The following is a 12178-nucleotide window of genomic DNA, read 5'->3' as shown; positions in this document are numbered from 1 at the left end:
AATAGCATTACCCTTATAATATGATATATAAATTAATATTTAAGAAATATAAGATATATAACCGGTTAAAGGGAGATGATGAAAATAATTTTATGTTTTTATATATATAAAGAAAAGGTAATAATGGGAAAAACAAAACAAAAAACTCTATTGAATTCATCAACTTGAATGAATTTAATAGTGAATTTGTTAAGCAAAATTACATTCTCAAAATTTATATTTTGTTGTGTGTTTGATTTTATTAGAATGATATTGAGTTTTTCCCATTACATATGATAAAATTTCACATTGTTGAGTTAACGCTATTATTTTTATTTAATTATTATCAAAATGTATGCAAAAGACATTTATACCCCTTCCGTATAGGTCAGGACAACTGTGAAAATAATCAATATAGGTTTTAATGTATTTTGTCATAATTTTTATGCTTTCATAAAAAATTATATAAGGCTATATATGTAAAAAAAAACCCTCACAATGTAGATTTTCAACCTGTGAAATGCATTACGAGGTGGCAATTGGGTTGATATAGAATTAGCTCTTGAAAGGTTGGTCCATCCACTGGATAGCTCATAAAGTTTGGCCAAATTAAATTACATATAGTTATTTTTTTTTGTGTTTTTTAAGTCAACTTATTGATTGAAACTGTTACCTACTTTTAATAAATCACAATAGGTGAAAAATGAAAGATGACAGCCATGTTGTTGTTATTGTACAATTTAAGCTAATACTAAGAAACTTTTAGAAAAATTAAGATTACCACCTGCAATTTATGAATGTGAAAAACATGGTTCATCATAAACTATATTTTTTAGCCAAAGTCATATTTGAAGATAGCTGTGGTATTCATGAACAACATGGATTTGAAGCATATACCAAAACAAATAGCTGAAAATAATGATCCCTTACATGTTATAAAGCATCTTAAAAATATTTATAATATTATTACTAAAGATGTGAATGAGAGGGAACTATTTGACGTTAAATATGAGTTAGAAGATCTAAAAGATGCTAACGAAATATTATCAGAAAGCCTTGCTATGGTTACTAACAAGTTGGAATAGCTAAAGGCCAGGATGAGACTGAATGAAGTAGAACAATCTGAAAGTAATCAAGATTTATTAATGAATTGACAGAAAAGAAGATCTGCTTCAAAACATGATTTTCCTCCTAGATGTGGATAAAAAAATCACCTTTCTTAGTTATTAGAATAAATTTTAGTTTAGTATAAATGTTATGTGTTTAATGTTTCAATGCAAGACTAATTATGTTAAATATGCAATAAAAGGTATTTTTTGTATTTCTTCCCCATTTATATGTATGACACTATTATTATATATGTTGTTATTATTAGATATGCTACTATTGTTATATATGTAATTAATCATATAAGAATATTAAAATAAATTTAAATTTCATTAAAATGTTATGTTATTCAATGCTTTAATGGGAGGCAAATTATATTACATATATAATTAAAGTGCCACATGTCAAGTTCTTATTAAAAAAAATTTCTACAAGCAACAATTCCAGTGGTTGTGACAATATATGAGAAAATGTGAAAAAACACAAAGGTTTAACACATCAATTATGTTCAACATAAGACTCACGAAAGAACAACCTATGCAAATTATATCACTGCAACTTTACATACACAAAATCATGTACAAATTTCGCAATAACTGTACACTTTCACAAGTTTTGAAATCAAAACTCAATCAAACCAAACCTATACCTTGAACATTCCATAAATTCATATTTGCAGTGATTGTGTTTTTTTTAACTACATAAATTAGATAAATATGCTTAGCTACTAAATGATAATCCCGATTATAGTGCTCTTTTTTTCTTTCCTGGTTCCAGATAGGGATCTGTCCATTACCTATCATCTGCTATTGCATTGTCCCATCTCTGATAGAAAATTATCAGCTCAGCAGACACACATCTATATATATTGGGTTTTTTTTTTCAAAAAAACACAATTAAGAGACCCTCCTTTGTTACATTAATGGAATCTTCAACAAATTTTCACTTCAAAAATTCATTATATATAACATTCATTCAAAAAAGTACATATACAATACCAGATTACAAAAACAAAAAACTAGAACAAAAACAAAACCTAAACAATACAAATATTACATATGTTCAAAAAGCAAATTAAATTCATATTTCCATCTACAAACATGACTGCAAAACTCTCTCACCAATCTATCTTCACATAACAATCCTTTGTAAATTACATCATTGTCCTTTCAACCGCAAAACTCTTTGTTACACTCCCATGCCTCTTTTTCCATCCATTTGCCTTCTATACTCTATACTATCCCTCTAAAAAATTTTACTATGACATTTAGACAACTTTTTTTATTATATGATTACTAGATCTTTTGCTCTCTATTGTTTTTGAAACATTGTCTACTTTTTCATTAGAAACTAAATTCAACATTGTCATACCAAAAGTACGTGTCATCTGATCTTTATAAAAAATAATTCCTGTTGTTTATCCTGCAAGCAAATAACCTTTAAAAGCTACATTCTGTAAACATTGAATGGCTGAATCCATTTCCAACTTTATACCTTCTACTTACAAAACAATTTCAGAAAGTAGTGATAAGTGCTTATGTATTAATAATACGAAGAATTCTTTTCTTATATTGAGCATTATTTTTCTCAGATTTTATCGCTTATGCATGTGTTTTTGTGTTTTTTTGTGCATGTATGGTTGTGGAGACAATAGTGGAAGAAAGGAACTAAAAGTAGATTGTGGATGCATTTTGGTGATGAAATCTTGGAGTGAACAAACGTGGAGACACAAGTTGTGCATGAAGACATTTGAGTGTGTGCCAACCTCCATTGTGCTCAAGCAAATACATAGTTTGGAGCGGCACAAGGACAGTCACACTCATGTGTTCTGACTTGTGCATTACTAGCAAGATCTTCGTCAAATGTGATTTTATTGAAGACGCAACGCGATCTACCGCATAGATGTGTGTCCATTCGTGTGGCCTCGATAAAAAGTGTGGAATCGGGAGTATGTTGGTGAAAGTACTGTAGCAATTTAATGTAGCAAATCATTGTAGTAAAAATATTGTAGTAGTTAATGTTCATATCTCTGCAGAAATTGAATTCCTGGAAATTCACACCGGTATGTGGAATTTCCACACAGCCCGTGTGGATGCCCGATTCCAACCCTATTTAAGCCGCGACTTGAGACATTTTGGAAGAGCCCTTTTCCCATCTTTCCCCCATCTTTAGAGGTGTTTGCAGCTAGGGTTTGGAGAGGCTTTGGCAAGGTTTTTGGAGTGGTTCTATGGTCTTCAACACCGTGTTCTTTCAGAAGATAGTTATTGGGGGAGTTTTCATCGGCATCAATTCAGCAAGGTGTGCCCTAGGCTTGATGAGGGAACCTTTGGAGAAAGATGAGGCTACTCCACAAGACCATCGATATGGACTACAAGGGGTTTTTACTTATGGACTGCATGCTTGTACATTCGATTTCATTATTGATTGTATCTTGTTCCATGGAGAGCTAAACCCCTAATGGGTGCTTGGACTTGTAAATCTTAGGATGATTTTGTTTCATTGACGTTTTATTATGTTTCTTTAATTGATGTTTTTAATTGAGTTTCAATCTTGAATGCTTGTTGAGTTGATTTTCCCTTAGAGTGACACTAGGGTTGAGAATCCATCTTTGGTAATCTTTGTGGATGAGTGATGCACCATGAGGGCTACACAAAGCAAGGTTGGAGAGGGTCGAGAGGGTGAGTCGAGATGTAGTGGAACGTCCCCTTTCCCTTCCGGTGTGATTTATCCTTCCTCCATGTTCCAAGAGTTCTTTGTGGTCACAATAGAGTGAAGCGCTAAGAGATGAACTCCACTGGGGCTTAGTTGTGCAAGCAACAAAGTGAAGCGATGAAGTAATCCTAAGTAGTGGGGCTTAATTGTGAGTAGGGGTCTTTCGCCTGGACTAAAAGGTTAGATCTATATTAGGGAATAGGGTTTACCACTTGGAGTCCCTAGAGCTTTTTGCAACCCCACATAGTGTGAGGCGTCGAGAGTACTCTTTCCATAGGGGCATAGTGTAGGGTTAGTCACGGTTGACCTTAGGTTTGGGATCGTGTGTTATAGGATTTCCACGACTCATTAAACATCAGTTAGGAGACATAATGATTGGTCTTGCACTTGAAACAATAGTCCTAGGGAGAGTAATGTCCGGGTGCCCCACTTTCTATCGATTGCCTCTCCTATTATTCTCTTGCGTCTCTTTCTTATTTTCTTTTATTTCTGTTTGCATTGATATTGTTCACACCACTCTTGAATCATCTTTATCATAGTTAAATAGAAATTCTTGTGTTTATGATCACTATTCCCTGTGGATACGACTACCCACTCACCATGGTACTTTATTACTTCGACAGCCTGTGCACTTACGGTACACACACTCAAGGGGTGTGTCAATTAGTTTCTAATATTAATAATATAATTTATCTAAAATTAATAAATATTGAAATAATAAATTTTCACTATGCCAAGTTTCAAACAAGCTTCTAGATTTCCACTTTATACACAATTCCGAAAAAAAAGTAATATATTTTTTCAGGCCAAGATACCATAAATTATCTATTTGCATCAACTGGACAACTCTCTGGCTTTTAGATGCTTCATAAAAACTCTTGCAATTGAAAAACGTCCACTTCATTGTTATTGACATAAATAATTATTTTTTTCAAATTATATGAATGAATGAAATTACCATCGACGTACAATTTTGAGATCATGAAGGGATTTACAAAATGTTGAAACTACATATCCAAGGATTTCTTCAATTGTATATTGAGAAAATTTTCTAATAAAATCACTACAATATTGATCTGCTATTCTAAAACAAACAAAAAGATAATGATCACATACTCAGGAAAAATTGAAACAAAGAAAAAAATCTAATGCAAAAAATACAAGGAAATACATAAAGGAAAAAAATTAAAACCAATATATGCAAAGAAAACTTACTGTGGCAGAGGCCTTACTGCTCAGTCTTGCTGATGGTGTTAGAAATGATGATAATGATGATGATGATGATGCTCAATCTTGGTGCGGTGTTAGAAATGATTTTGATGATGCTTAGTCTTGTTGTGATGAAGGTCGCGGTGCTATGGCCAGAGGAAAGTGGCGAGGCCAGTGTAAAACTTGATGGCAGTAAAAGGCATACGGTGTAGTGTTACCCTATGTCTATCTTTACTTGTGTGATGGCTGGCAATAAAACATCATATAAATAAATAAATAAATTAATTAATTATATAAATATTAATAGAAAAGTACATAGTAAAGGACAAATAATGCCAATTGAGGGGAAAATTTTGAAAAAAAACATCATATCAATTGTATAACTCATTATCCATCATCAATTATCAATTATAAATTATAATTATATATAGTAAATAAGATATATCATAATCTTTTACTACTTAGCCTCTCTCTATATCTATCTATCTATATTTTAATATTACTTTTTCAAAAAATATATCTATTTCTTTCTTTAGTTTTCTTATTTTAAACAAAATATCAATTTTTTTCAAAATTAATACATATGGTTTATAAATAATACATTTAAAAAAATCTTATTTGATTTATTAACATTTAATACATTAATTTATTGAGATATAATTTTTGTTAAAAATATATGTTTTAGAAATATATCATAATCTTTTTACTACTCACTCAATCACTCTCACTCTCTTTCTCTCTCTCTCTCTCTATATATATATATATATATATTTAATATTTTAACCAATTTCAAAATGGAAGAAAGAGACAAGCATAATCAGATCATGTTAGAATTTGCCTAATTCACTATCACACTGTAAAAATCTCTATCTTATCTCCACTTCACGCGCTATTTTACTTTTTTTAACAAATTAATACCTAGGTTTAAAAAAATTCCAAAAAAATAATTTAAAAATATTATTAGATTTATTAACATTAAATACATTACTTTATGTATATAATTTATTGATGTTTTATTAATTGCTTGATGTATATATTTTTCCAAAACAAATCTATGTTTTAGTTTTTGGTTTTTTATAAATTAAAATTTTCATTCTGACATTCAACAAAATGCTGACATTAATTTCTTTCTATCTCTCATTGCATCCAATATATAATAGATATTTTTCTTTAACTTCAGGCCGAATTGGATTATTGCTGAATAGTAGAGGTTGAAGGCTTGAGCCATGAAAAATATTACAAGCAGCTCCTCTCAGTTTAAAAGACTTTTAAACTTCAAAATTTTGTTGTCACATTCAACAAAATATTGATATTAGCTTCTTAGCTTCTCTCGATATCTCACTGCTAGAAGATAATAAATAATTTTCTTTAATTTCCGGCCCAAGTGTTATAACACTGAAAAGTAGAGACTGGCAACTTGAGCCTTAAAAGTAACCACAAAAAACTCCCCTCAGTTTAAAGCCTTTTAAGCTTCTATATTTCTTTCTATCATCCAAAATTAAATAAATAAATATATAAGAAAATAAATAAATGAATAAATAGATAAATAAATAAGCAAAATACTCATATCAACTTGCAAAATCCATTCTGCAGTGTCACAGAACTTTAGCATAGGATGAAGTAACGTAGCAACAATAATAACAACAACAAGTTGCCATTTCCGACTATTTGTGATTAGCTATATAAATCTTTTCTTTTCATGTTGTTCTATCAAAGGCTAAAAAGTCATCCATAAAATAAAAGTTGACAAATCATCATTATAATATTAAGTTCAAATTAAGATGATTAACAAACAAATATTTAAATAAATAAAATAAATATAGATTTATTACTGTTTTGGATGCATCGCGTTGATTAATTTCCAAATAAAAACTCATGAGAGATAAAGATATGACATGACCCTTTGAATATTTTTTTCAAAATAAATAAATCTCACTATCTCAATCTTTTGATTTAACATCGCTGATTACTTTCTAAAATACATTTTCATTTCCGTTTGTAAATAATCATCTTAGTAAAATTCAAATTACCTAATTTATTTAAATAAATCGCAAATAAAAGCTACAAATATATATATATATATATTATAAAAATAGATAAACCACCAATTTATTAAATAAGGAAAGTACAACATAAGAAGAAAAACATTCAAAAAAGGAAAAACTTCAACCAAAACAAGACCGAACAAAAGTGAGTGCAATCACAAGGGGCAACGCACTTCACACCAACATTCACACAAAAGCAAATGGAAAACAAAGAAAGTCAAGGATGAGTGCATGAAATCAAGTGAGCACCTAAGGTTCTGGATAGAAACATCTGGAAAGCGTTCATTCAGGGTCTTATCTAGCAGAAATTCAAACAATAACAATATGAATAATTTTGTTAATAATGAAAGGATGCAAAAATGCATGAAAATTAAAGATCCTATTGGTGTATATATATATATATACATATGTTTCAACAACAACTTTTTTTTTAATTTTTTTTTCTAAAAAAATTTCTTTCAAAACAAAAACACACCCTTAAAAAAAAGGGAAGTGATACAGAAAAGAATTACATCATTGTTACCTTGGCACTTGAACCATAAGTATAACAATATTATCTTTAAATATATTTGTATGAACTATATACTAAGGTTTGAATAGTAATATATAGAGAATGAAACCCAAAAAATAGAAGGAGAGAGAATTGATAATAATGATAGATAGAATAGAGAGCACAGTTAAGACAATAGGGAACCATTTTTTCACCATTGTTGATGAACTATGTTTTCTCTTTTCTGTCATCTTCTCCATCCTCATCCTCATCATCACTTCATCATACCATCACTATACATCCCCTCTCTATGCATTACACCAACCTTAAAAAACAATATCAAAACAAAAATTCATAATATCTCACATAATAAATAATCATTTAGGTTTATATTCATGCATCTTTCAAACCAAAGCATATCATATATTTATATATATAGATAAATTAGATAGGTAGAAGAATAAGCAAATATATATACATATATATGTGTGTGCGTAAAAATAGGAAGAAAAATGAATATGTGTGTGTGTGTGTGTGTGAGAGAAGTATGACTAGAATAGGAGAGAAAATGTATTCAAGTGTGTGAAGAGCACAATAATTCAATTTTTTTCAAATAATAAATGAAATAAATTTATCTATCAAGAGAAAAATAATGTAAAACAATAAAAGATCAAACATAATAACATATTTATATTATGATAGCCTATAATATAATATATTTAATTGACTTATATTAATATATATCCATACGCACATAAATTCTGTTGATGATATACTTTACTTATTAAAAATAAATAAATAGAACAAACCACTCAAAGCCAAATAACACCAGTTGTTTTCAACAGGGGAATAAGCTCGACAAAGACATGAATAGCTATAAGCTGATCCAAACTCTCAACCAATTTCCCCCCAATGTATACCACTGGAAACAATGGTGCAACCAAAGTCTTATCATCTCCACTAAGAATCTTTCCGATATTATGCATTAATGTTGTCTTCGCTGCAAACCCTAGACTAACTTCACACATCCTTAAATAAGCTTTCAACTCTTCCAACAATCTCTGAGCAACATAACTCATATAACAACCCCTTTTACCTACAATCACCACTATACTTCCCTCCACAATTTGCTTCGGACCTTCTTCTTCCATTGCTACCATCAACAATTGCTCCATTACTATCTATCTCTATTAAAGAGTCTCAAATGTAACATAGGTAGTTTTTCCCACCTTATTCATTATATAGTTTAATATTATGTATGTTTATATGTCAAAAGAAAAGTATTTATATATTATTAGTATATACTGATATTACCAATGTGTTATTTGTATTTATTCCCTTCACTAATAAAACTACTTCAAATACATAAAATAATAAGTTTAAATTTTTTTCAAATGTACAGACAATTAACAAATGAAAATTTTCATTTTTTGGTTTTAAAATAATAATATAAAAATATACATAAATCTATAAATATTTATTATGTTATGAAAATTGAAAATAAATAATATATATAATAAGAAAACCAATAACAAAAAAAAATTTCAAAAAAAATTTGTATTCTTAAGATAATAATATAAAAATATACAAAAGCAATTTTAACAACATTTCAAACTCTATGAAAGAGTTTAAAATGTAACATAAAACTATGACAAATATAGAAGATAATGAACTTAACCAAATTCCCAAGTGTAAAGGTAATTAACAAATTAATTTACTCAAATTATTAAAAATAATCATTTGTTGAAAAATAGAAAAGTTTATTGACATATATCATAGGTTGATCAAACTGGATCCAAACCTTCCGCTTATAATATTATATAACCAAATTACATAAATATATTAATATAAAAATATGCATAAACAATTTTTACAACTTTAGCTTAAATAGTTTAAAAAATGACAAAATTCAAGCGCAACAAATCTGATAAGATCTTTATAGTAATTGACATTAATTTTTCCCCTCTTACTGTGTATATAGTAGCCTATCAACAATCGATAACTTAAAAAATATTAATAGACTTTTATTTTCTTTGACTAAAGCTATCATAAATAAATAATTATGAGTACTTGTGCATAACTAATATGACAAATATAAACATATATATATACATCGCATTAATACCTAAACCTTATTATCGTTTCACCTAATCATTATTAAAAAATCATGTATATATATAAACTTGCTTTTTTTATTTTTAAATATTTATCAAAACAAAGAATTAAGTTAACCAATCATAAGTATTAGCATGGTAATTACTAACATATATATATATATATATATATATATAATATACACATGTCACATATGAAACACTAACAGCAAGACAAGATATCAGAAATATGAGAACACTTCTTAATACCCAAAAAAAGCCAAAAAGTAAAAGTCGTATTTGATTGTGACTACCAAATTCTCGGGATTTTGTTTTTGAATCCATAGGTTACTGGAAATAAAAGATAAAAGGACATATGATAAATGTCAATTTGGAAATACTAACTAAAAAAAATATGAGACAAATTAATTAGGAGATATTAAAAAAATCATATTTGACATTGAAAATAGACATGGATGAGACCAAATCCTCTAAAAATTTAAGTAGAATATCATAACAAATCTTTAGGAAAGATTTGCCCTTTCGAAAACCTTTTCATAGTCTTACAAGCTAGACAAATGACACCAACTCTGTTTTTTGTGACCCTACTACAAATCATGTCTTCTTTATCTTTCATCATGTGCTTTTGACCTCATAAAAAATATATAGGTCATTATAATATTATCGTACTGCTATCTCTCTCTTATTTGATTCGCGTCACTGTCAAGAGATACAAATCAAACAAAGAGAATCTAAACCAATGCCTTCATTTCTTACTAAATAATTAAGGCCTCATTGAACATGGCCATCCACTGACACATCAAATTATTCAAGCCATTCAAATATATATATATATATATATGTTGATTAAACATAATAGATGGCTTAAGTATTAAAATCTACTAAATCATAGTCAATCCCATGTTCATTTTGTCAAACTCCATTTTATATTTTTAGTAGTTACTACAATGTTTATCAATCTCCTCATGTAAATCATTTTGTTTTCTTTACTTCTTAATAATAAACAATGTTTGACATTCCCACAACTTTACATTGTTTCAATAGTTCACAATCCATGAGAAGCTGAGCTTTTTGGTTACTCACAAACATTGATGCATTCTCTATAAAGCTAAAACGTATTCTCCCTGGTTTATTTATGATGTACATTCAAATTTGCAATGTTCCAACCTAAGAAAAGAAAGATTGGAAAAGAAAATGGAGAAAGAAAAGGAAAGTAATATGTCTAAGTTCAAAAGAATTTGTGTTTTTTGTGGTAGTAGTGAAGGAAAAAAAAGAGTTGCCAAGATGTTGCCATTAATCTTACTGAAGAATTGGTTTGGCTTCTTTCTATTTTATTATCACAATTTCTCCTTAAATTATTCTTTTCCACTTTCTTTCTTCTATGTTCTTCTTCCGAAAACATAAGTGAATCATTTCCCGCCTTTGAAATATATTTACTAGTATGAACACTTGATAAAATGTGGAGGAAAAGGGGGGAAATGGCCGATACTACTGGAAGGATTCCTTTTGGCTTTGTACTTCCAAGTGTTAAAAAACATTGATTTGGTGTATGGAGGAGGAAGTATTGGATTAATCGGTTTGATTTCTCAAGCTGCGTTTAATGGTAGAAGAAATGTTCTTGGGTATGATTACATTTTTCCTCAAGAAATCAATTATTATACCTTCACTCATTGACTGAAAATCTTTGAATGTTATTAACTAAATATTTTATTCATCCATTCAATGTCATTTCGAAGCCACCGATGGCTAAAGAGGTATGTAAAAAAAATTGGGTTTTCCCAATTTTGATGTATACATTTTTGGATGCCTTATTGTAAAAAAACATATTATATATATAATAAGAATGAAATTAGCATAATCATCTTTATTTAATCTAAAATAACATTCTTAAGCCGTTTTATGCCTATCTTTCTTTTGCCTTAAGGTTTGAATTGAAGTTTAAAAATATATTTGTTTTTTTATCTCTTAATTATATATATTTTGGACATTTTCCTTTTGAAGCATCATGATCTTTTTTATTATCCTTACATCGTTCTATGTGAATATAATTCAAATAATTTCCTAAGAAGCAAATTTCTTACAGAAATTTCAAAAATATGTATAAAATGAAAGTTTCTATAAATAAATAAAACTATTATCTATTGAATATATATTGTCTACAAAATTTAATTTTTTAATAGAAAATAAGTAAATCACAAATCTATCTTTTCCTAAAGAAATACTTGGTCATAAAAATTAGCCATTTTTAATTTTTAATGCCACACTACCCCCAATAAAATCTGATCAACCACCATTCATACCTTTTATTTTATGTACAATCACGATCTCAAATTTAAAATTCTCAATCATTCTACACTAAATAAAGATATGATATATATATATATATTTATATATTAGACAGACATATTAGTTCAATTCTTACAACAAAGAAGATAAAAACCAAGAGGAAAGCTTAAGAGTTTATTTTATTGTTATTATTTTTTTACTTAAGTATTTAAATGAAGTCATTTTCATCATTCAAT

General features: G+C 28.5%; 1 protein-coding gene across 1 annotated transcript; it reads right to left on the bottom strand.

The window, feature by feature from the left end:
* Positions 1-8354: 8354 nt before the first annotated feature.
* On the bottom strand, positions 8355-8717 carry LOC120265118 (monothiol glutaredoxin-S3-like). Its single transcript, XM_039273025.1, has one exon. It carries the CDS (start codon positions 8715-8717, stop codon positions 8355-8357), a length of 363 nt encoding a protein of 120 aa, XP_039128959.1.
* Positions 8718-12178: the final 3461 nt, after the last annotated feature.

The sequence above is a fragment of the Dioscorea cayenensis genome, chromosome 7 (genome assembly GCF_009730915.1).
Source record: "Dioscorea cayenensis subsp. rotundata cultivar TDr96_F1 chromosome 7, TDr96_F1_v2_PseudoChromosome.rev07_lg8_w22 25.fasta, whole genome shotgun sequence".
Taxonomy (NCBI): domain Eukaryota; kingdom Viridiplantae; phylum Streptophyta; class Magnoliopsida; order Dioscoreales; family Dioscoreaceae; genus Dioscorea; species Dioscorea cayenensis.
The sequence above is the reverse complement of the archived record's forward strand: the minus strand, read 5'-3'. Positions and strand labels throughout refer to the sequence as shown.

What these genes read in the sequence shown, in the direction of transcription:
- LOC120265118 (XM_039273025.1), bottom strand. Translation starts at nt 8,717, where the DNA reads ATGGAGCAATTGTTGATGGTAGCAATGGAAGAAGAAGGTCCGAAGCAA.